Source organism: Numida meleagris, chromosome Z (assembly GCF_002078875.1).
Source record: "Numida meleagris isolate 19003 breed g44 Domestic line chromosome Z, NumMel1.0, whole genome shotgun sequence".
NCBI lineage: Eukaryota > Metazoa > Chordata > Aves > Galliformes > Numididae > Numida > Numida meleagris.
Window position 1 is genome coordinate 51,238,018 of NC_034438.1, and position 25,610 is coordinate 51,263,627.

At 40.4% G+C, this 25,610-nt stretch overlaps 1 protein-coding gene across 3 annotated transcripts in view; it reads left to right on the forward strand.

Annotated features, from left to right (window-relative positions):
- The window catches only part of SHB (SH2 domain containing adaptor protein B), a 72,034-nt gene that overhangs the window by 35,915 nt on the left and 10,509 nt on the right, over positions 1-25,610 (forward strand). Inside the window, exons 3-6 of one of the 3 annotated variants that reach the window (XR_002433283.1) lie at positions 3,390-3,605; positions 11,857-12,028; positions 16,216-16,335; positions 16,739-16,931. Coding sequence is in view for 2 of the 3 variants with exons in the window: in XM_021380148.1 (XP_021235823.1) it covers positions 3,390-3,605; positions 11,857-12,028; positions 16,216-16,335 (508 nt within the window). In the remaining variant the exon portion in view is untranslated. The remainder of the gene's footprint in view (positions 1-3,389; positions 3,606-11,856; positions 12,029-16,215; positions 16,336-16,738; positions 16,932-25,610) is intronic. The other 2 variants (XM_021380148.1, XM_021380149.1) reach the window with 2 other exon arrangements.

Consider the following 25,610-nt stretch of genomic DNA (forward strand, 5'->3'; position numbering starts at 1 on the left):
TGCATGCGTTTATATATATTCTCCTTCTTCCACTTCTTTTCCCTTCTGAGATTAGTCTTTCGTAGGGAAAATTTTCTGCTTTAGGATCAAAAAATTGATGTTTTTTTCATTGTAGTTTCTGACCAGAAGGCATGAAATAGTAATCTATAGCCTTCTATTAAGAAATTGTCTTTTCTGTGCAGGCTGATGCTCTAATTCTGTGAGTAAATGAGAAGTGTTGACCACGAGCTCCTGTTTTCACATAATCTTACATGCTAGCAGCCATTGGTGTAGATGTCTTTGGTGCTTAAAATGAATATAAATTATATGATTTGGTGTAATTCTTGCTTCTTTTTATAGTGGTGCAGACTTCCTGGTATACCAGTGACTGGCTTCACAGTACTGGAAGACAGACAGACATGTAGCATTAGTGACTTAGAAGCAATGCATTGTTTGTCTTTCTCCCGAATTCTCCTGGATCAGTGTCAACCATGTGTTCTTTCTAATGCAGTGTTCTCTTTTTAGTGTAGCATTTTAGAAAGATATTTGAAACAAGGACTGTGTTTTACTTTTGGCGAGTTGAAAGCACATTTCTTTTCAAATAATGTACCCTTTTTCTAGATTTTCCCTGTATTGGCATATGTTAATGTGGTTATCATTTGTAACTAGGAAACTGACCTGTCTTGTTTGTATTTACATCATTGGCTGTGGTGTAGATTTCATCAGATTTAATATATTTATAATACACAAAGCTTAGTTGTTTTATTTTTCAAGCAAAAAGGGTGTTGTCCTCTTATAGACGTTTCACAATATTTTTTAAGTAGTTTGGAACAATTACTCTATCAGTGTTCTTACTAATTGATGAAGTGAGGAGGACTACTCTAAGCCTTTGCATCATTTATACATTAAAAATTTTCTCTTTTTTCCCTGAATCATTTTTTTCTGATCATGCAGAGTCAATAGAACAGGTTGCCTATAATTATGCCTAGTCGGGTCTCTAGTATCTGCATTGATGGTATCTCTACAGCCTCTCTAGGCCACCTGTTTCATGTTTTGACAGTAAAAAGTAAAAAAATAAAAAATAAAAAAATTATTCTGCGTAGATGAAGTTTCATGTATTTTCATTTGTGCTTTCTGCCTGTTGCCTTGTCACTGGGCTCTGCCAAGAAGAGTTTTGCTCAGTTTCACTCTGTGTCTTCAGGTACTTATATACTGGAAGATCCTTTCTAAGCTTTCTAAGAGATCCTTTCTTACTTTTTCAGGCTGAGCAGTCCCAGCTCTCACAGCCTTTTCTCCTTTTCTCACTGGAGACATGCTCCAGTCCCATCATCATCTTTGCGGCTCTATACTGGACTGTCTGCAGTATGTCTGTCCTTCTTAAACCAGAGGGCCCAGAACTGGACATAATTCTCCATCTGTGGACTCACTAGCACTTAGTAGAGAGATCTCACCACCTCGTGCCTACTGGTGGTACTTTGCCTAATGCAGCCAAGGACATATAGCCACTGCTTATCCTCATCTGCCAGGCTACTCATCTTACTGTGAAAGGCTATCAGGCTGTTTGAGCAGTTTTCCTTTTGTAAATCCGTGCTGGGTTCTCCCAGTCACCTTTCATGTGTCTGGAAATGGCTTCCAAGATTAGTTGCTCTAACGCCTTTCCTAGAAATGAGGTGAGACTGATCTGCTTATTCTTTTCCACTTCTTCCTTCTTGAAGATTGGAGTCACCATTTGCTTTCTTTCTGTTTCTTCAGTATCGCAAGATTACCACAGTCTCTCAAAAGACAATGGAGACCGATCTCACCCTGATCTCAGCTACCTCCATATGCATTGTTGGTATATCATACCAACTCCTATGGATTTATGCACGTCCAGTTTATTTAAATGTTTATGCTCTGATTGTTCTCTGCCAGGGTGCTGCCTTGGTCCATCCTTTCCCTTTATTCTCAGGGTTATGAGATTTCTGGGTCTTGGGTCTTACCAGTAAAGACTGAGGAGAGGGAGGAATTTAATGTCTCTGCCTCTCCTTCGTCTCATTTCTCCAGGGCCCCTGCCACATTTAGCTGTGGCCCATGTTTTTCCTAGCCTTCCCATTGCTGCTGATTTACTTTCTTCTTGACTTCACAAGAGTAAATTCCAAGTGACCTTTGGCATTCCTAACTTCATTCTGGTACAATCAGATGCTGTCTCCATATTCTTCCTGCTTCCACCTTTTGTACTCTTCAGAAGTGGCTTGACTTGCTCATATAAAATTCACCATAATGGTTTAATGTAATGACACTGCTGAAGATCTGTATTTTCTAGACAAAATAGAAGTAAACCAGTATTCAGGAGGGAATTAAATTTGTTGCCAAAGCTTGAGAACCTTTTACGTTATTTCTACACAGGGTTGATAGGAGGTCTTCTGAAATGCCCCCAGCAGTAGACGGAGTGACTGTGGCTTTGTATAGACAAGGCTTTGTAATCTCCCAAGAACAGATAAACCAGAATCACAGCGCACTGTTCCTTTCTGTGAAGCTTATCATGCTTATTTTTTAACAATGTCCTTGTTAACTTCAAGGAATACATATTGGTTTAGAACTGTAGCTGGTGATTCCCCTAGGGGGTCAGTACTGGGTCCTTCTCTTCATCATTGACCTGGATGAAACAGGAAGTTCCATGTGAACATGAGGAGAAACTTTGTTAAGGTGAGGGTGACAGAGCCCTGGAAGAAGTTGCCCAGAGAGGCTGTGGAGCCTCCTTCTCTGGGATATTTAAAATCTGACTGGACACTTTCCTGTGTGACCTTCTGTAGGGAACCTGCTTCAGCAGAGGGTTGGACTTGATCTCCAGAGGTCACTTCCCGCCCCTATGTTTCTGTGATTTAGTTCCTTAATACAGTGTGAACTAAGATCTATTTATCACTGTTTCCAGTTTGTCGTCTTACTGTAGTCTCAGTTCATATTTTTTTTGCTGATATTCTGCATTCCTTAGAGAATTTTTTATCAGCATATTTAATTATACTATGGAATTTGTTTTGGTTGGTCTTTGTATCTGGATTATCTCCTCTTGAAGACTTAACCACATATACAAATTTCAGTGTTCTTGAGGATTTATGTTCAGTTTCTTGTAAATGTACATTACGCAGACTGACAGGTATTGTGTGTTTCCTGTAATCTGGGTCTGCGCCAGCTGGGATGTGTTGGTGGAGGCATGAGACTGTCCGTACTGTGGTCATTAGCTAGAGCAAGCCTTTGCTTCCAGACAGTTAACCAAATGCAGAGGTGGAATCTAGAATTCTTGTAGCAGCTTGCAATCTGTGTAATTAAGTAGAAATTAAGGAGTACATGGGATTTGAATGCTCTAAAATTAACAGTGATGATAAGACATGGTGGGTAGTGATACTGATGCAAATTTTCTTTCTTGACAACAGAGTTTCAGAAGCAGGAAGGCTTGAAGACCCATCAGAAAAACATGCAGCTCTATGACACGCCCTATGAACCAGAAGGCAGCGGTGTGGAATCCGATTCGGAAAGTGTGGTGAGTCAACGTTTACGAGAAAGCAAATTGCCACAGGATGATGACAGGCCTGCAGATGAGTATGATCAGCCGTGGGAGTGGAATAAAGTCACCATTCCAGCTCTGGCAGGTAGGATTCTTAGATTCTGACCAGAAAACTCTCTCTTACAACGTTTGTACTTCTCTTTGGGAGAATTAGAATATTTTTATTCTTTTGGGGTCAGAGGGAGGGGAGAAATCTCTGAAAAGCAAACATGGGTCGTCCGAAATCTTCAGAAATGTGCAACGTTGCCCTTTTTTTGTTTGGTGCTTTAGCTATTGTCAACTAGCTGAACACTTAGTTAATGTTAGTGAATGTCTCATTTCTCCCACCTCTCAGTCTTACCCCTATTCTAGTGAATGCCGTGCAGATAGTGTTTATTGTTGAGTGGATCTATGATGAGAGAGTGGCTTTGCAAGGTCCTTAAACTGTGGGCCAGTTCTTAAAGGGATGGGACAAAAAGCTGTGTAATGTGCCTGCAATAACATGTTTCTCTTCACCATTGTTTTTATATCCGTCATTTTCCGATGCATTTGTAGAACTTCCTATGGATTTGTAGAACTTGTTTTCAGATCAATCCTTCTGAATTGCAGCACTTCTCAGTCACAAGGGTCTTGCAGAAAATTACTTGCTCTCTCTGCAAATGTCTGTGCTTGTTGTTGGTTATATTCTCCTTTCTCCCTTCTGTTGCTTTGCAGAAATGACTGAATGGGCTTCATTCACTGATGTGATTCGAAAGGCCAAAAGGCTTTTTCACTGGTAGAATCTTTATGCATGCAGTAAGGAGGGAGAGCAGTAGATGTCATCTGCCTTGAGTTTTGCCTTCATCACGTTGTTCTGTGGCATTCCTGTTACCTAGTTGGAAATGCTATAGCCTAGATGGGTAGATTACAAGATGAGTGGAAATACTTCCAAGCCATTGGCTACCAAAGGGTAGTGATTAGTAATTCGTACTCTTCTTGGACTCTGCTTAAATGTGTGATTTCACAGGGGACCAATTCTGGAACCCTTTCTGTTCATTGTCTTTATCAGTAATCTAGTTGAGAGGAGGGAATGCACATCATCAAGTTTGGAATTACATCAAGTGAGGGGGCTACAGAGCCGTCATTCAGAGGGAATAGAACAGGCTGGAGAAATGGACTGACAATAAGCTTGTGAAATCCAATCAGAACAAACTTAAAAATCTGTGTATGGAGCAGACTAACCCCTTTCAGTGATACAGAGTGAGGACTGGCTGGCTTCCCAGGTTACAGCTTTACTGGAAGGGGGCTGGGAATCCTGGGGAAAGTGGGGTAAACCTGACTAGCAGTGCTCCCTGGTAGTGATGAAGGAAAGCAGCATTCTCACCTGTGTAAATAGGAGCCAGTAGCCCTTTAACTGACATTTCTTGGACAAGATATGGAATGTTGCGTCTAGTACCCTGATGCCAGGGAGATGTTGATAAATGTTGATTTCAGCAGAGAGCCACCAAAATGGCAGGAAACTGCAGCACATGACCACTGAGGAGGCACTGAGAGAACTGGTCTTAGAGTGTGGAAGAGAAAACTTGGGAGAGCTCTAGTCTAGTAGCTTTTCACTGTATCTGAGGAGGTCTTCAAGAAGAGAGAGAGGCTCTTCACAGATGAACAGATGTGTGATGAGAACAATAGAGACAACAGGCACAAGTTCAATATGGCAGGGTTCTAACTTGATACACAGAAGAATTTTTTTCCTCTTTGGGGACAGCCAAGCACTGGAGCTGATTGCCCAAGGAGATTTTGTAGTCTTCATCTTCAGATGTTTTTGTCCTGAGTGAATGGATGGCTGGATCAAGTTCTGAAATACCTGATCTGATCACATAGGAGACCCTGCACTGACAAAGTTGGACTAAGCACCTCCCAAGGCCTCTTTCTACTTGAATTATTCCCTGATTCTGCAGTTCTGTGTATCCTAATATTACTACATTGTATAAATGGGGAATGACTTCTCTCCACAGCTCTATGGGGCTGCTGTTGTATGCAGCCTGTTTTGATACCACCCTTCTTGGGTGCTTCTGACTTGATTGCCTGATAGGTAGGTGGAGGTGAATGACACAAATGCAATTGTTTTGTAGTGCAGTGTAAAAAAAAAAAAAAAAAAAAAAAAAAAAAAAAAAAAGGCAGTTAAGATGGGTTGTGAGAGTGTTTCTACCCCTCTGCCTCATTTATTTGTATGTCTTTATGTTGCAGTTGGTGTTACATTTGTTACCAAACCAAGCTGATGTCCATAGAGCCTATCCTGGCAGAAGGAGCTGGGTGCAAGAGACCTAGATGAACCTGAAGCAGTTGCTTAAAAATAAACCTCTTGCTCATTGTCTACTTTCCTCTTGCTGGAGTCCTATAGAAGAGCGAAGGAGGATAGAGAAAACTATTTTCTATTTTCTAGCAGCATGGTTTGCTTTGGCACATCAGATGTAAATAATCTTGTGGGATTCTAAACTCGGTCACTTGCCCTTAACTATATGCTAATAGTTGTTCAGAACCTGGATGTAAGCCACCATCCAGTTCTGCTGCATGTTGTGCAGTACAGTCTCTCTCCCTGCACAGCATGAACTCTAACTCAGAATCTTAACCTGTTTATGTGGCTTCGAGTAGAATGTACAGCTCTGGTCCTGAGCTCTGCCGTCTTGGCAGCAGGCTTCAGTTCAGGCTTGCCTGAGCTGACTCATTCTCCTTGTTAGGCCAGTTAAAATGTTTGCATGAATTGTGCTGGGAGATTTGTCTGGCTACAATTTAAGATATCTGTTGTGCGTCAGGAAGGGTTGGTCAGTTTGACTGTATTCTAAGGAAACATGTCACTGGGTTTCCAGTACAATAGCTGTTTTGCAGGTGCTGAAAGTCAGTCTAGCATATGTGTATAAATATTTCTTTTTTTTTGATTTTAGGCTTTTGGGCCCTGTTTCTGGCCTAGGTATCACTACCCCAACTTATTAGAGCCTTTTTGTTTCCTTATGATGGCAGCAAAGCTGTCTGAGGCTACAGCAAATCAGCAACATCAGTCTCCTGACTGATGAGCCTTACTACACTGCAGCATGGTGTCTAGTAACTCTATTGCAGAGGTAGGGTATCTACTGTTCGGAAGGATCTACAGGCTGCTCGGAGCACCTGTAGAGGCTGTGCAGTGCCAGAGGCAGTGGATTTGGAGTAGGTCTTCAGCTTCTCTGCACTGTTTCCCAAAGAATTCTCTTCTCTTGATTCCAGAGAGGATTTCCTGTCTTCTCCCCTCTACTGCTATGTCTGCACCTTGCACATTTTTCTTTCTTGTGGTCTCATCTTTACCTGCTTTTCCTCTTTTTTTTTTTTTTTCCCTTCCTCTGACTTTTTTCTATGCCTACACTCTCTTATTTATCATTCTCCTGCCTAACACTTGGTCCTACTTGCATCTCCTTGGGATTTCTTATTTCCCACTGTCAGACACCAGCTCCCTGTCATCTTCTCCTGTTAGCTGCATGTGTATTTCTGCCTCACAGAAGGTGACTGGTGTGCCTTTTTTCACTGCCATACTTGTAGACCTCTGGTCTAGCTTGGGTGTCATGGGAATGTCTGCAGTGACAATGGATTGCTGTTGAAGAGCTCCTACAAAGAAACTGAACAGTTACTTTTGGCTGGATACATTATCTGAGAGACGTCCAAGTTTTTGCCATTCTATCTAGTATTTGTTTGGCTGGAGGCTTAGTCAGCCATTCCTACCGCTTGGGACTAGAGTTCCTTTTGAGCAAAGAAAACTTCAGTCCAAGGGCTTATTCAAATGTAAAATGTTGGAGAGAAACACATGCCTGTGTACGTGACACTAAAATCCTTAAACGGCTTCAAAGAATTCCACTGTTAACTCTGCAGCTTCTTTCTGCAGCATAGCATGGTATAGTTTTTGCCTTGTGAGTTGGGCTTTTCCTTATGCAGTATTTTTGATAATTTTCCAGTGACTAAGAATAATATCAGTCAGTGATCTTCCTGCACAAGGATAATAATTGTGTGTATTCAGAGGTCATTTTCTTTCAGTGTATGTACAATAGCTAAGACAGAAACCTCATTGTTTAGCAACACTGAGATACAAGCTAAATATTTACTGTACAACTCTGTGGGGCCAGGGCACATCTGTCTGCAGTGAGATCACACTTCATAGATTTCTCAATTAGTAATACAGCAGGCACAGAAGGGGGATTACTGGCTTCAAAAGTTATTGTCCCAAGAGTCGTGTGTGCATATGGAAATCTTAGGCCTTACTCTTCATGTGTTGTGCATATCATATGAAAACATTGAGTTTTAATTAAATCCAGAGAATAAATGTATTAGTTTCTGTTGCTTTTTGTGTTTTGCAGTACTTGGCATTTGTGAAGTCTTTGAGTCCTCTAATCATTTTCATGACCACATTTTTTGATCTTTAATGAGTGAATTCTGAAATAGTCCTTTTTGAGTGTTGATTTTGAAAAGATCTTAGCATTGTCAATTCTTTCTTCCTCATGTACTTCTTAATTTGTATATATGTGAATGTAAGTTAACAAGGCACAATCTATCCAGTATTATATTTTCTGATTTGCCTGTGTGTAAACATTCTTCTAAGGCATTATGTAGTAAACTTTGATGAAAGCACAGTAAATTAAAACATTGCTTTACAAAATTAACAGATTAAGAAGAAATTTAATTAAAAAGTGTTATGATATTGTTGGATTCCTTATGGGCTCACATCAACATGCAGAGTTCTGTTTTACAGTGCTAGGAAAATAAGCTTTTAGATGAATAAGATTTCTGCAATGGGGTGTGTCATTCATTATAGCTCACTATGTCTTAGGCACCTGGTTATTTCTTACAAAGCAATGCATCAGGACTGTCTGCAGGCTGCTGTATAACCAGTTCTTTGTATACTTACTCTGATTCCTTGGATTTATAAATATTTATAATGAGAGAAGAGATCCAACTCCTACGTTTGAAACAATGAAATGTTTGCACTGGGGAAGTACTGACCCTGTGATGAGGTGTGTGAATTGCTTTTCTGACTTTTCTGCATACTGTGGTTCTGTAACGTAGCTAGCTAAACAGGCTGGATGGGTTTTGCTCAATTCTGAACTCAGGTGGATTTCTCTGAATAGCACAACATTGGCCTGAGTGGTATTGGAAATTCTCGCAAAGAACAAGTCCCACTTCACAGGCCCGCAACTACCTGGAGCTGTGGAGGTCTTGAACCTGCAGGCACCTTCTGCTGAAACCTTCCTATGTTGAGAGGTTCATCTGGAGGGAACAGTATGCATTTGTGATGTGAAGTGCAGACACAATGAGCTTTATGCAGCAAACATTTTTGATTTGTTAGGTGATAGGTTTAGGAAAGAAGCCAAAATGGCAAGAAACACTAGAATTACCGTGAAGTCAACTACTCATGCAAGCCTTTTTAGGAAGATGTTTTTACGTCTGGCATGACTTCAAGATTTATTGCTGAAGCATGGAGAGAAGCTGTCTGTCTCCAGCCCAGAGACTGAGATGTGCCAAACTGAAGGCGTGCACAGACTGTGATGGCCGAACAGCAGGAACAGGCCTGCAGTGCAGCCTCCCAACACCAGCTGGTCCTGGTGTGGCCGAGGCTTGGGGAAACAGCAGTGTTCAGCCTTCCTCAGGGCTGCAGCTGTTACTTGCAGTGCTGAAAGATGTGGCTGTGTGGAATGGAGTGCAGCATTTTGGCTGTCTGCAGCTTGAGTTCTTTCACAAACAGGCTTGGGTTTGTTTCATTGGAGGCAGTACAGAGAAGAAAGTAGGAAGGAAATAATGGCTTGAGCTGAAATGTGTTTTTGAAGGCTTTTATGAGATGTGGGGCAGGTCTTGTTAGACCTCCTGTTGAGCTAGGCAAACTAGTTTGCCCAGAAGAGCTCATTCTGGCAAAATAACAGGAACAAAGTAGTTCTCTGGTAAGTAAGTCTATCTGAAGAAGGAGATAGCAAAACCAGAGAGGTGGTTCAGGAACTTCAAGCTGACACTGGTTCCTGCCTGTGTGTAAGAGAAAACAGGCCTTTCCATGGTGACACATGGGGAGAACAGACTTCTGGGAAAAGGAAATGCACACAAGGTCTGTAGAGACCATCTCAGGATCACTTATTAAAATAAGTGGCCCTCTGATGTGAAGCAGGCCATCTGGTAGTAGTTTTCACCACTTAGCACTGATCACGGAGCCCTTGAGGGAGGATCTTCGGATTCCAAACTTGGCCACGTGTGCTGGATGCAGCTGCTAGTGCTAAGGACCCTGGTGGACATGAAGCAAGGCAGCTCTGGCACACCAGCCCCAGAGGGATGAGCCAGCAGCTACAGGCAGGAGAAGGGAGCCCACATGGATGGTGAAGAAAGGTTGGGGATGCAATAAGTTCTGTAGTTGATGGCCACGTAAGCACAAATACCATGGCAGTGAGAAATTTCTCACTCCTAGCTGCATGGAGCTTAACTTCTGAGTCTTCACTATGTATACTGCAGCTTTGGTGGAGAGTGGACTTATAGTGCCCTAAAAATTCATCCTGATAAGAGCATTGTATGGGTTGGTGCCTGACTGGGTATCACACTTGCCAGTTTTGTCTGCCTGGATATCCCTTTGCACTGCTTCTTCCCGCCAATTCAGTTCACAAAAAAAAAAAAAATAGGGCAGAAGTACAGAGACATGTCTGAGCTTTTCAGACAAAAACATTCAAAACATTTGAAATTTAACTTTGTGCTATTTTTGCGAAACAAATCCTATTTTTAACCATCATAATGTTGTAAAGATTTTGCTGCTACTGTTAAAAACTGCATTTCATGTTCGTTTTATGAACTGACTTCTGGTGTCTGGAAGATGTTGCTCAATCAGTAGCTGATAACATTAAGATCACCTACATTCACAGAGTTCCTAAATTACAGTTTCCAGGTGTTTCTTAACTGAAACAACAGTGCTGTTCATGTGTCACTTGCAAGCACACGCATGCAGTATTTCTCCTTGTTATGCTAATCAGCTTTCATTATCCAGCAGTGAGGTTAAATTTGAATGTACATTTCAAAATGTAACCATATTTCTGCTGTATATATATGAATATATATGAATACTCATATTATTAGAATATGAATTAGTACATCTGTCTAGTTTTAATAATATTTGGTGCCTAATTTCTCGCAGAGGAGGGGCAATTTGAAAGTGTCCTAAGACATGTGGAAAGCATGTAAAAATATGTTCCAAAAGATTTTCCATGTCCAACACACTTCTATTCTGTATGCGTTGTATTACTGAAGATTACAGCTTTTTCCTGTTGTCCAATTGCTTTAAAGCAGTAAGTACTATCAGACATATGCCTAACCGTGTTATAAGCTGAGATCTGAATGCACATGATCTACAACATGCTGTGGTAGTGATTCTCTGTAATTGTACTTGCAATGTTTTCGTTTTCTCTAACGCTGCTGTTGAAATTCATGCAAAAGCTGGCTGCTCTGTGTGCACTGTCATATTTGCCTGCTGATACAGTGAGGTTTGTTTGACCTGTTCCCCACTAGATGATTTTCAGAAACAGTAATCCATCTACAGCTGGTTACTTTACAATGAAGAGACAAAGCCCAGAAGGCAGTGAGTGTGTAGAAAGTGTAGATGCTCCTTTCGCTGCTTCTGTCAGTATTTGAACCTTCAGTCCTTTGAAGTTATAGACTGTTGTAGAATCTGTGTGTGTTTTTTTATAGGAATGAGGCTGCAGGCCTCATTCATATGTGCTTTGATAAATAACCATATTGCTTTTCTTGACATAATACAGTTTGTGAGAGAAATGTAACAAATGCAATTTTTTCTTTTCATTATTTCATACCCTAGTCTTTCAATACAAAAACCTTGTGGCAGTGTTGTAAAAGAAAATATTTTTGACTGCTACTTGCTAGCATTTCTGACGTGTGTAGATGAGTGCCACCTGTCTGAAAGTGCACCAGGATCACTGTGTGGATGATTACACATAAGCTGATGCAAGCTGAGTTTGTGATGTGCTTGCTTGCCTGTTGTTCTGTAGCAGTTGAGTGAAAGCCTGTGTTCATTACTGCAAGGAGTAGTTCCCCAGTATCATCTTCTGGGGAAGACAACACCAAGTGTTAACATAATGACTGGTAGTTTTAACAGTATTTAGAATTTTGTGGATTTTATTACTGGAAAGGCAAGATTTTTAGGACTGTGCTTTGCATTGTTAGAAACATTTCTGGATGATAAATACAGCTTTGTAGGCAAACCACTTTAATGTTAATGGATGCGTGCTTATTTTCCTTGGGAAGCGTGAAACTTCTCTAAATGCTACAGCCATGTTGCTCCTTGTTAAACTTGCCTAGAGAAGTAACTATTGTATGTCTTGCAGCCCAATTTAATGGAAGTGAGAAACAACAAGCATCTCCTTCTTCCTCCAATGACCCGCGCAGGCAGTTAAGAGCACCTGGAAGAGGCTTTAAACCCATGAAACATGGCAGTCCAGAATTTTGTGGGATTCTAGGAGAAAGAATAGATCCAACTGTTCCACTGGAAAAGCAGATGTAAGTAACACCAGTAATTGCATTCCAGTTCTTTGCTTTCCTGCTTACAGGAGCAGTAGATGTCGGAGATTCCACTGGCCAGCTCCACTTCTTCTGCATCCCCTCTGTTAGTGGACTCAGAAAACTGTTCTTGTTAATTCTGCAAAGTGTAAATTAATTTATGTGGGAATCAATATAAAATTTAATAGGAACCTCTCATTTCAGGAACAGTCAATTTCATTTTATAAGTCATGTGCAGTTATTCTACGTAAAACCATGCTTACTGTGTTGCATTAGGAAAAGCAGGTATATTTCATGTACATCCAAGTTGTGCTTTAAAGCTGTGTAAATTCTGTGTTTTTATTGCTGCTTATCATGTTTCTAGTATCTCTGGAAATGCCTTGCATTTGCTATAATACTGCTGTAGGGAGAATTTTGATGAGACAAGTAATAAAGCTTAAATAAAAGAGACTATTTCCACTCTGTGGTGTCAGATCTGAGGGTGGTATTTAGAAGCAGCCTTGTCAGCTCCAAATTCAAGTCTGGGAGAATTCCACGGAGTTAATCTGTTATCTGCAAGTGTAGCCTCTGTCTTACATCGTTACTGTTCCTCAAACTATTCAGACAGACTGGCGGGTGTGAAGGAGTGACCTGAAAGTGTAGCCCCATGAAAGGGGCCAGAAACTCCTGATACATGAAGAAATAAAAATCTTTCTGTGGAGCAATTTACACAGATTATGCTGATATTTGTGAGAAATGAGTTTTCCTGCAGGTTCAGAGAGTAAAGTCAGAGATTTGTGTTTTTAATCTCTTAAGGGCGTCCCACTCTAGACAGAACACTCTATGTTAGACACAGAATTTCTTTTCAAATGGAAGGGAGGATGTAACTTAGCATGGATGTGAATGTGCACTGTGGCAAAATACTTCATGCCTGAATGGTAGCGGTATTGGTAAGATTAGCACTGAGTCCTTTTTGTACTTCCAATTTGTCAGATGGAGAGAATCTCCTCTGTCAGTTGAGTCTGAGTGATAGTGATTCCAACAGTTCCTTTTCCTTTTGTATACTATTTTTACATGCATTACATTACGTTAGTATTTGGAGCCTTAAGCTTGAAACAGTGAATATTAAATCCATGTGGTATCATTTTCCACCTAGTCAGCCTCAGCCTTTGAGGCACCTGCCTGTTGACAGAGAGTAGACTTCTCTGGAATAGAAGAAGTAGCAATCACTATTGTGAAATGACTCGCTTACACTACGGAAGAATTACTAATGGCTACAAATTTGGCTGTAAAACTTCGTCCTCATACTTGAATTGTTCCAGTCCACAGAAACCCAAAAAATACACTTAAAACATTGTGGAAAGCTGAACATCTGTCAATTAACTTTAGACTCTTTAGTGGATTATTGTAACAGATTTACACAACATAACTGCACTTCAGGGGTGTAGTCTGCAGAGTTAGTTTTATTTCCTTTAATTATTTCAGTGTTAATCGTACAAGATTATTTTTGATTCTTTGTTTTGCAGGAACAAAACTGAAATGAATGGCCAGTTAACAATAATTGGTCAAAAAATGGAAGAGTTTGGATCTGCTGTACTTCAGATTATTTGTAGTAATTCAAAGTGCTCAACTTCTACTGTTATGAGACTTCTTAACAGCACTATTCCATCCTTTCTCTTTAAGAATGGATTTTTTTTATTGTAGAGAAAAGCTCAAGATCTAGAGGAATGAAAGCATGCAAATTAACAAGTGAATTTTTAATATGTAATTTGGGAGTTTCCTTAACAGGCGGAAATTCCAAGATGTAATAATGTATAAAGAAATTACTTATAGTTGCTAGTGACTAAGGAATCCATAGCCATAAACCGAGTTACTCACAGACACAGGGGAATTGAATGAATTTGTTCCACTTCCTCAGTGTAACGGTGAAAAAGGAAAGTGTGCGTCCCATGCATTCTATTGAAAGTGAATCCCTCCCTGCTGTGCACACACGGTCTGACTTCCTGTTTTGCCCTAACCTATTCAGAAACAGAATAGTATTTTGCATTCTGTGAGCTGTAGTAACTGATCACACCTACTGCATGGCTGATGCATCTGTCTTCTCTGCAGTGGAGCTGCGGCCAGATAGTGGCTGTAAGATGATCATTAACAAAATAAGGCAAATCAGGAAGGATCTATGAACCATGGTCAGGATGCTTTCATTTTGTCTTAAGAAGTGTGCGATTGTGTTTGAATTTTGCTTCCAGGTCTGTATTGTATACCGCTATTTTCTGGGAAACTTAAAAGATATACATGTCTTCAGGCTCCCACTTCCTGTGCTTCTTCATTGGTGTGTTTTACAAGTTATTTTAAGTTTTGTAATCACATAATTCACTGAATCATTCATCTGAGTCTTTTAACTTTCTATACAAATATCTGTACGCTGACATCTTAAAAAATAGACATGCCCAGGGCAAACAGCCACAATACAGTTGAAACTGCAGTTTAGCCAGGAACTTTAAACTTATTATAGCATTATGCTTATCTTCAGCTAGCTGGAACAGGAGCAAGCCAAATGTCCCATTTACAGGGGCATATGATTCACAAGCAATTACACTTTTCAGCACTGCTGCTGACTCTCAGCTGTAGCCGGAACAGCTTCCAGGCATCATTTCTGAATCAGATGTTCTCCCATCAGTAGTTGTCTTCAGATTTTGCTGTATTTTTTTCTTACTGTTCTGAACATCAGTTTTTTTTTCCCAGAACCAACTCTGTGCTTGTTCTCCATGAACCTCTCTGCCAACTGGGAAACATGAAGCCCAGAGGATGTATTGAATATTTCCCTCTGAATATCAGATTCTAGGTGCCTCCCTGAATTGGACTAGGTCTCATTTTATTTTGTCTGTATTTGGTCCTTTAGGAGAAAAGAAAGAAATATAATTCTAAAATAATAGGAATGGTTTTTATGCTCTCCCAAATGCGTTTTCTGATTGACAATATTAGTATTCTTCCTTACATTCAGAAGACAATTTAATCTTTAAACTGCTTCTTGAGAAGTTTTATTCTGCAGCAATTAACTGATGAGGTGCCTGAAAACAGAAACATCTGCTTCAGTGCTATTTGTGATGTGATGGAGTTGTCGAGGGTATCCCTTTCTAGTCTGTCTTGAATATGCTGCAGTATAACCTTACTTCTATCTTTCTTTAGTGCAGGCTTTAGTTGTAGCCAAGCAGATGATGAGTTTTTCTTTTGAACACCAATTTTCATTTAGCACATTCACAAGATTTGACAGTAGAACTGACATACACTCAGTGCAGTTAAATGCGTGATTTCTGACAAAAGAACCTCTGCTTATTCACTTATATGGGCTCCCCAGGGAGGTGGTTGAGTCACCATCCCTGAATGTGTTTAAAAACCGTTTGGATGTGGTGCTCGGGGACATGATTTAGTGGTGAGTTGTTAGGACAGTATGGTTAGGTTGTGGGTGGACTTGATGATCTTGAAGGTCCTTCCCAACCTGAGCAATTCTATCATTCTATATTTCAATTGGAGCATCTCTCAGAGTAAGTTAAACAGGGAAATAAACATAGAACAAACAGAGGGAAACTTTTGCACAAGGTCGGTCTTTGTTCCTGATAATGGCAGGGAGAGAGCATTCCTGGTGTGTGCATTATCCTGCTTGGGCAGGCAGGGAGGTGTTGTGCTGTAGTGCTTCAGAGTGAACCTTGCTGTTGCAGGAAGGGGGAGAGCTCCCTCAGAGATGCAATCAATCCTGTGGAAGGCCAGGCTCATTATCTTGCGGGGGAACGTTTTGGGAAGGGTCAAAGCATTTACCACTGGATTGCCAGATTTTACTTGTTGATGCAGAGGAGCAGGTACTGAGGAGACTGTTTGCAGAGGTCAGTTTAGTGAAGGACCCACCTCTCCTGTCCCCATTCACTTTCTTTCCTACACAGAAGACTACACCTATTCCACTTAGTCCAGAGACTGGTAAGTACACCAATTCTATCACATGCTGTCCTGATCTGACTTTTTTCCTTCAGTTGAGGCCTTCACAAGTGGTAATGTTAATTTCAGATGAAGCAAGCAGTGTGTTTTTTATCTGTAATATATTAGATCTTAAAGATATCCATATGATATTAACTGCTATCCATACCTTAAAGAGGTAAAGTAGTGAAGTAGAATGAGTTGAGAGACATGTCTTTATTAATCTCTCTGATTTTTCCTAGATGGTATCATGGAGCAATCAGTCGGACAGATGCAGAAAACCTTTTACGTTTATGTAAAGAGTGTAGCTACCTTGTAAGAAACAGTCAAACAAGCAAGCATGACTATTCTCTTTCACTGAAGTAAGTACTTGTCGGTAAAACATAGTAAATGTCATTTAAAAGCCATAACTTCTCTGGTGCAAGAAGGGAAAATTATTCAGACTGTTGCTGCACTAATTCAGATCTGAAGGGCACCCAGAGGGTTTGAGACTGTCAGCCTACATGATGTATAGTGACAGCTGCTGAGTTAAGACCTTGTAATTTGGGTATGTTAAGAGGCTTTTAGTCTTCCTTTGGTGCCCATTTAACTAAATAAACTTGGATTTTTTTTCTTGTTCTGATTTGAAATGCTCTTCTGCTTCTGCTTCAGACTGAATAAATATTTGAGGAGGAACAGGGTTATTCCTTTTGTAAAAGGTACTTGATTTATACATGGAAGGAAGGCATTTTGTTGTAGAGCTCAACAGTATTTGTTCTGTTGTAGGAAGAGCCCCAGATCAAGGTTGGAAGATCTACAGAATTAGGAAATAAACGTTGTTCCAATTCCAATACTGGTTTTTGCATCACCTACCTTGGTTGAGCAGAGTACGTTACAGGTCTTTGCTTCAGCATATGCTCATTTGCATATCCTGCAGATGAAATTCCCAGATTCCCAGGTTTTCCAAGGAGGAGAACTGGTAGGCCTCTGACCTTCACGTTAGCTGTGCACTGTCGAAGAGAACTGTCTACTTGCTTTTTTTCTTCCAAGATAGGCTCTGATGTGAAACCAATTTTCCTAGGTAGGAAAGAAACAGACCTTGTCTCTTTCTTCTTTTTTTTTGTTTTTGTTTTTTTTTGTTTGTTTGTTTTGTTGTGTTTTTAAACCAGCATTACTCCTGACAGATTAACTTTTAAATGATTTATTTACAGAGCTGTTCTTGAGGCGCATTTTTCTGCTGCCGTAATGGTAGTACTTTATGGTAACACTTCCAGATACAGCGCTGAATTTTGTATGTTCTTAGGTTAATTAGAAATAAAGGGCTATATCTGTTCTACCCTACTTTAGCTGGATGGTCTAAGCAGTTGATTTCAAACTGGTTTTCTGTCTGTATTTTAGACATAGTAAATGTGCATGTGTTAACCTAGTTTTTAGATTCTGTTCAGATATTTTGTAGAATTCATTAAAACCTCAACTCCTTTGTTATAGTTGTGATCTTTGTGCAACAGAGGTCTTTTCTTGAACTAGAAAAGACCTTTTTTCTCTAGCTATTTTCAGACATTGGAGGCTTGATGGCATATGTTTCAGATGTATGTAGGTCTTAACTTTTCATATTCTGTAAGTCTTAATATACAACTTTTGTTATTGAGGCATGCTATAGTGTTTCACTTATTCTTACCTTGGAACAATGTTGTTATTTAACCAGAGGTAAGCTCTAGGAAAAAAAGATAACAGTTAAATTCTTGTCAATCTGCCGCAATGCTAAGTTATCTTTTCTTTGCCTAGCATTCTTCTTTATTTTCTTCATATTTCAGAAATTTGTACAATTGGATGCTGGTCCTTAATGGCCTTTTAGTGTGTTGTATTTCAGAATCTTCTAAACTAGATTTTTCTTCTGACACTTAGCTTAAATTTCCTTAGAATTTCCTTTATAAATGACTGGCATTCTCCAACCTGTGTTTTCTGGAGTATAAGACAAGTTTTCAATACCTTTCAGCTCTTCTGTGCATTTATCAAAACCACTGCCAACCCTCACCTGTTGATGTAACTCTGTGTACCACTTCCCTGTGGTGATCATCATTCTCCCATAGCCCCTCTAGAGCCTACATCATTTTCTCAAGATCACGGTATTGCACTTAGAATTCATGTGCTATCCATTAGCCAGTCATCAGTTTTCTTTAGGAACTTTTGTGACATCCTGCAAATGCCACCAATGTTTCCTGTCAAAATATCTAATTAAATAAAAAATCTTGCAATTTAACCATACATTAGTTATCGTGCAAACCTCCTTCCTCTTCTAACAATCTGCTTTTGTTTTACTTTCCATCTTCCTGACCATTACCATCTGCAAACTTCTCACAAAGTTAACGTTTGGTGCTGGTGCTCCCTAACACCTGATTCCTACTCACTGCCATAGAGTTTTCTTTCCCCCCATTCAGTACACTGCATGTATAATTCATTGTTCTTTTTGAGTCCTTTTCTGATGAAGAGGATTATTTAAAAAAAAAAAAAAATATTTTAAAGATCAGCTTGTGGAAGGTAAGGCTTTTGAGAGTTTTGGTAATGGAAGACTTCTTGTTCATTAAGTTCAAAAAGCAACATTCTCAGTTTTCAAGTTTTAGTTAGAATCTTTGTGAGGAGATGTTTCAACCAATCAGGCTGGTCTGTGAGTACTTCTAGGTATAGAAAAATGGGCCTTTCAAAGTACCAAGCACATGCTGCTATGTGGGAGCTCTGATTCCCTTGCTCAGAGGTAACTAATCAGTACATTATGAGGTTATTTTGCACTAGGTATCCTGAAATACAGCCAGGAATCTCTTCATTTTTTTAATTCTCATGAGATCTTATATACTCATTAGCAATTGTCTTATAGGATCTCCTGCTTCCTTCATTGAAATGTGAAATACTGTGTTATGTACTCATTTCTAAACTATGCAGTTATTCACCTTTTTACATGAATTTCCTCTAAATTTGGCTCTAGCTATATGTTTCCTTTACAGTAGTTGTTGTTAATCCCTATGGGGAGCTTTAGTCTCAAACTCCTTTTACATTCTGGTAGTTTTCTTTTTTTGCGTTGCTCTACATTTCCCTACCAATCATATCTCTGGGCATTATGCAGGTACTGTTGTGTACCTGTACTGCTGGTGTACCTTATGTCACAATGGGAGTGACAGCTTAAGAAGTCCTGTGTCTACCCCTGTGTGATGATAAGAGAGATCTCAAGCCTCTGTCCTTACACAGTTTTGTTGACTTATGTGAATGGGCTAAGAAGTTTTCCAGTAGGGCTGCCAATGTTCAGATGGTTTTGCACTCTTCCCAGTGCTCCACTTTTCAGTGAGATTTATGAAACAATCTGTTTCACATCCCATTTTCACCAGGACAGATGTGTGGCTTGTATGGAAGTGCTCAGAACAAGATGCATGGGGTAATTGGCAGGATTAACCACAGGCACAATGGCAGTCCCCTTCTCAGACTGTACTGGGGAAGTGTATAACCTAGATCATACTGCCTCAGATAAAATTACTTCTCTTTGAAGATAAGAGCCTCTGGAACATTCCAGTGCAAACTGAAGTTGCTGGATAACATTACTGGCAGGCAGGTGATTTCCATCATCATCAATAGGATGTGAGATTGGCTTTCACATCAGAAGGAGGAAAAAGATGAAGGAGCTGCAGGAATTTGGCAGTTGGTGTGATCATGGATGGGGTTGTGTTTAGGTGCCTCATGGCAGTGTCTTCGGTAACATCAACCCCAACTTTGTAATAATACATCTCTCCTACACAGAACAGGACTTGTGTTGCTCTACCAATCCAGTGCCCTCCCCTCTGCATGAGGCTGCATCAGGACTGGAAAGAGAGGCTTTACTCACTTTTCATTTAGCAGGCAGCCTTGGTGATGCTTGAGGTCTTGTGTGGGAGACCTGTGAGGATAGGGTCTTTTCGATGTTGCTGCTAAATGTGCATAGTCAATGAGGTTTAGAACAGTTTCAGCATCAAACTTCTGTTTTACTTTATTATGTATTTATGGTGAAATTGAAAGCCTTGACTGTCTTGCAGTCTGATAGCACATTATGAAGATACATGGTAGTTAGGAGGGAAACAAGTTAATAAAGCTGTAGCACGAAAATAATACTCACCAGCCATGTGCAATTTGCTCTTGTTATAAACTTGCAGCTTTGTCATTGTTTCATTTACCTACAATAACTGCATTAAGATATGGTTCTTGAATTATATCTCTGGAGTAGTGGAAAAAAAAAAAAGCTGTTTTCTGTAAGTAATTCTGGAGCATCCGTGCTGATTGGACTCCACTTGTGCTTAAACATGCTCTATGTACTTGCCCATGTCCTCCTCTGGTATGTCTGTGCAGTGTCCTTGTTTTGCATGAAGGATAAGGCTGGTGTTTCCAAGGTATGACCTACCAGGAAGCAGTATGTGACACAAACTCAAGCACATGCTAGTGTGAAACTGCTTGCTTTGAAGGTGACTGCAGTTTTAACTATTTCCTGCCATGATTTCAGTAAATTGCTGTGTAAATTGAACACGCTAATAGGAGATTGTGTTAAGATATAGACAGTGTCCTTACAACCCACAGTTTGGTGATTCTGCTCTAATTATTGTGCCTTGTGGGAGAGGCTGCCAGGTGTTTGATGTGTTTCTCAGTGGCTTTTTGATCAGAAGTGCAGAATTCCTGTTTCCCAAAAACTATGCCGGTGGCATGCCTGTAGTATAATTATAGTGACTTTGGTTCTCTTATTTATTATTTTGTTATTTTTCTGCATGAGATGTGTTACATTCCAAACTTAGCTATTTATTCTCTTCTTGTCAGAGCATTTTCTTTGCCTTGAAAATTAAGAAGTGTACTGATTGCCAGCCCTATAGTGGTTTGTTTAGGAGGAAAGAAAAGAAAAGGCTGAGGTTTTTATTTCAGACTGTAGAGGAGATGGCATTTTTCCTTGGCATATGAAGAGAGGAGTTTGCTTTACTTGCAATGTGTCGTTGCCTGCTTCAGAATTTACTTTGAAAAGTCACTAGAGACATGCTCTTTGGAAATAGTTTATAAAGCTTTGGGAATACTCCATGAAGTTTGACTACAGCTTGATCTTTGTTCTTTTTGTTTCAGTATCACCTTGCTCCTGTGAGGGATAGAATAACAAATAGAAGTTACATTTATGTTTGCCCAGTCAGTGGTGTTAAGTAACTGCACTATGTTCAACTAGAATAGACATCCAATAAGAATAATCTTTCCAGTAAGTTTAAAAGCAGCATTTCTCATTTGTGTGGTGTTGTCCTGGTTGCAGTGAAGCAGCACATGACTATATCTTTTTCCAGATATATCAGTGCCAGAATAGGAAACTGCACTAAATAAAAGCTGTAAACAGGGTGAGAGCACAGTATGTTATTGCCATTGTCTGCTAAACACTTCTCTAATAATTAAATTGTAATTTGATTCCAGTTGTTGCTGTCTGACTGGCACTTAGCACTAAAACAGTACGTTTTAGAAAGCGAGTATTGTCTTCTCCTTTTAAAATCACTGAAGACCTTTTTTCTAGTAATAGGGAACTGTGGTGTGGTTCAGTCATGAGTCGACTGAGGCTTGAGTGGAGCATCAGTAGCCTTTACAGGCCAGTGGGCGTGGGTAGCATTCTATTCCACACTTGAGTTGTATTTAAGTTGTGAATAGCTCTGTGGATGCATCTTCTAACATCCACTTCATGGGTCATATGCCTATGCTTGCAGGCGGGAAGATGGGTAGCAACTGACACAACTGCTAATTTTATGTGGCAGGAAGGTCTTTGTTTTTATCACTCAGTTGTCTATGTCTGAACTGCAAATCTAATTTTGTGTTCCAAAAAAGCAGACTGGGTAGGGCAGTCTATCATTGAGGCATGCAAGGAGAGCCCAACCCCTCGTCAGGTAGGGAGGGAATGCTTATTTCCATCCACTTGTTCACATTTCATCCTATTATATAAAGCCTCACATACTTTATATGATTCATGCCCCCTAAGCTTGCACCTCAGAGGAACTGGTTATGGACTTGCTCATGTCCTGCAGTGCCAACCTTTTTTCCCAAAAAGAGAGCTATCCCACTGATAGGCTTCACTCAGCAATTCCAGGACTATCTGTCTTGGAGCAGGACTGGTTTCTCTGGGGCTTGGCTAGTGGGGACAGTGGGGCTGCTTCTGGACACCCCCAAGGCCTGTATTGTCAATTCAACCACGCTGAAACGGAAATTCGTGCAGGAACAGACTGCTGAAGAAATGCAAATGAGTCTCTGCTGTGACTGTGTTTAGAACATGGGAAAGCAGTGCTGAAGATGAGCCCATGAGGCTGAAGAGATAAGCCCTCCAAGCTTTAGCAGCGCATCAGGCTAGATGTGTAAAACAAGTAATTATTAAATTAGTTCTTGTGATGTCTTGCTGTTACTTTAACTGTAATGAATCTGAGGAAAGAATTAATGCTCTGAAGAGCACTTAGCTATCTCTAGTCTTCATCCTCTCATTAGAGGATGTTCAGTTCAGCATCCTGGCTGAGGTTTTTCACACTTCTTAACGTAGACTTAGTAGTACAAATATGACAGATCTGAGTAGCTGTGGTTAATGAAAGCAGTGAACAGATAGGCAGGCACATCACTACAAAGGCTTCTGGAGCTCTCCTGGATGGGTATGGTGTGTGGATGCTGATAGCTCAGAGGTGATGATCTCCCCAGAACAGTAGATCAGGAACAGAAGCAAGATGATGTGATTTGGACTGTCTGTGATCCACTGAAATATGAAAGTGTAGTTAGTCTCCAACTGGCCCTTAGAGCACATGAGAGTCATATACATCATAGCTTCTGTTGGCAAGAGGTGAGAGAATCATAAAGTCATGGAGTCATAGAATTGCTCAGATTGGAAAAGACATTCAAGATCAAGTCCAACCACAACCTAACCATACTGCCCTAACTCTAACAACCCACCACTAAGTCATGACCCTGAGCACCACATCCAAATGGTTTTTAAACACATTCAGGGATAGTGACTCAACCACCTCCCTGGGGAGGCTGTTCCAGTGCTTAACAACCCTTTCTGGAAAGAAGTTTTTCCTGATATCCAACCTAAACCTGCCCTGGCACAACTTGAGGCCATTTCCCCTTGTCCTGTCACCTGTCACCAGTGAGAAGAGACCAATCCCACTCTCACTGCAATCACCTTTCAGGTATTTGAAGAGAGCAATGAGGTCTCCCCTTAGCCTCCTCTTCCCCAGACTACACAGCCCCAGTTCCTTTAGTCTCTCCTCGTAGGGCATATTCTCCAAGCCCTTCACAAGCCTTGTTGCCCTTCTTTGGACCTGCTCCAGCACCTCAATGTCCTTTCTGTACTGAGGTGCCCAAAACTGAACACAGTACTTGAGGTGGGGCCTCACCAGTGCCGAGTACAGGGGCAGGATGACTTCCCTAGTCCTGCTCACCAATCCAAGCCAGGATGCCATTGGCCTTCTTGGCCACCTTGGCACACTGCTGGCTCATATTCAGCTGACTGTCCATCAGCACACCAAGGTCCCTTTCCGTCAGGTGGCTTTCCAGCCACTCCTCCCCAAGCCTGTAGGGCTGCCTGGGGTAAAGGATGAGAGGTAGGCAGGATGTCTGTTGTACCCACAGGAGTGACTGTGAAATAAAGGAGTACACATATTGAAGTATCTGTGAGGCAGAAATAGCATCTATAGGGAAAACACTGAATTTATACAAACCCACGCACATATGCATTAGTAAACTCACAGTTCATCCATGTTTTGTGTGAAGCTCTTGACTGTTTAATGCCAACTCCTGGCAAATCCTCTAGTTTGTGTTTAGAGCAAGCTCTTCTGTGAATGTGGATGACTTTTAGGTTTATATGTATGGAGACTGACTAAAAAAAAAAAAAGTCAAGCTACAATATTATGCTTATGGAACTGTGCTACTAGTGTTTTTCTTGCAAGATACGTAGAAATTGTTGGCATATTCTGGGACAAATAGTAAAATGGTCTTTGTGTAATAATGCATACATCAGTCATGTTACAAAGCAGAAAGATGGAGATTTAGTTTAGTTTTAAGGACGCCCTATGGAAAAGGATTTTCAGAAGCTTGCTGGACTGCTAGCTACATGTAGACAAAATTAGAGAACTGAACAGACCTTTCTAAACTGCTGTTCCAAGCGTATTTAAGCGGTACAGGAGCCAAAGACATTTCCTTCCACATTCAGGAGCACTGTCTTTTCCATTTTAATTCATTAAAGTGAGGTTTCCAGTATTAGATTAGACTGATACTGAAATCTGTTAAGTTACATCTGAGTTACTTCTGAATTCTGTGGTTGCACTGCTTGATTTTTTTTTATTTTTATTGTTTAGACAACTGTGATTCTACTTAGCCATAAAAATGGGAAAGTGCCTAATGTGTAGGTCAGTGAGATGTGGAATTGCTTTGTGGGGTGAGATAAATTTTAGTAATTTTGTAGCTGTGTGTCTGTAAGATAATTGTTTGGCAGAAGTTGCTGCTTCTGTCCCTGCTTAGAAGCTGCATGCTTTTCCCAGGCAACCATGTTCACCATTAGTCTTTAGGTGTATTTGTGTTTCTCAGGGACCTTCACCAGCATGTATGAGGCAGCATTTTTTTTCAGTTCTATGGATACACTTCTGATACAGGAAAAAAGGAAGAGAGAACTGAGATTATGACAGCAATATAAAGGCTATTCTGTAGCGTCATATGATTTTGTAGCTTTATTTTTTTTTTAATAAAAACAAACAGCTCTGCAGTTCTTGCTTTTATGGTTTTCTTCTTTTTGACAACTGGAGACAAACTTTAGGCTTTCTAAAATACAGCAATATCTGGCAAAGGGTATCTACAAAAATGAAAAAAACAGTGATACAGGCAGCAGTACTTGCTCAGTTTCATTTAATGTAACAAAGTATTGCACAATGGAAAGGTCTCCAGAGACCATATTTTCTGGTATTAGGAAAGCTTTCTGTGTTCTGTGGTCTTTGAGAAGATCAGATGCACAAGTGGTTTGTCAGCTTCATGTTACAAAAGTAGTTATTTTGTATGTGTGAAGCAACCGTAGAAGTTGCTCCATTTCCAAGTTAAAATGTACTGGTAGATAAAACATTCGTCAGGGTAATTTAAGTTACTCATGTCAATGGCTGTTGTTTTAAAGTAGTGTTGTTTACCTAGTGAAAATTAATTCTGTGTGAATTGGCTATCTCTGGGTGCATTAAATGATCTTTGATATACGGGTTCATCTGTCGCAGTTAAAGCAAGAATTTTTTCTTGCTGATGACAAGTGTTTGAGGCAAAAGGTATCCTTCCATGGATGATCTGGACAATCCAGAGACCTGGGCCTCATAGCTGGGGCAGCTGTGTCTTCTCTGGTAGCCCCTCCAGCAGCCATACACTATAGAATCATAGAATTGTTTGATTTGGAAGGAACCCTTAAAGGTCATCTAGCCCAATTCCCCTGCAATGAACAGGGACACCTACAGCTGTGTCAGGTGCACAGAGCCCCTTTAGCCTGGCCTTGAATGTCTCCAGAGGTGGAGCATCCACCACCACTCTGGGCAACCTGTGCCAGTGCCTCACCACCCTTAGTGTAAAAAAAAAAAAAACTTCTTCCTTCCAATCTAAATCTCTAAAGAGGAGACTCTTCTTTAGT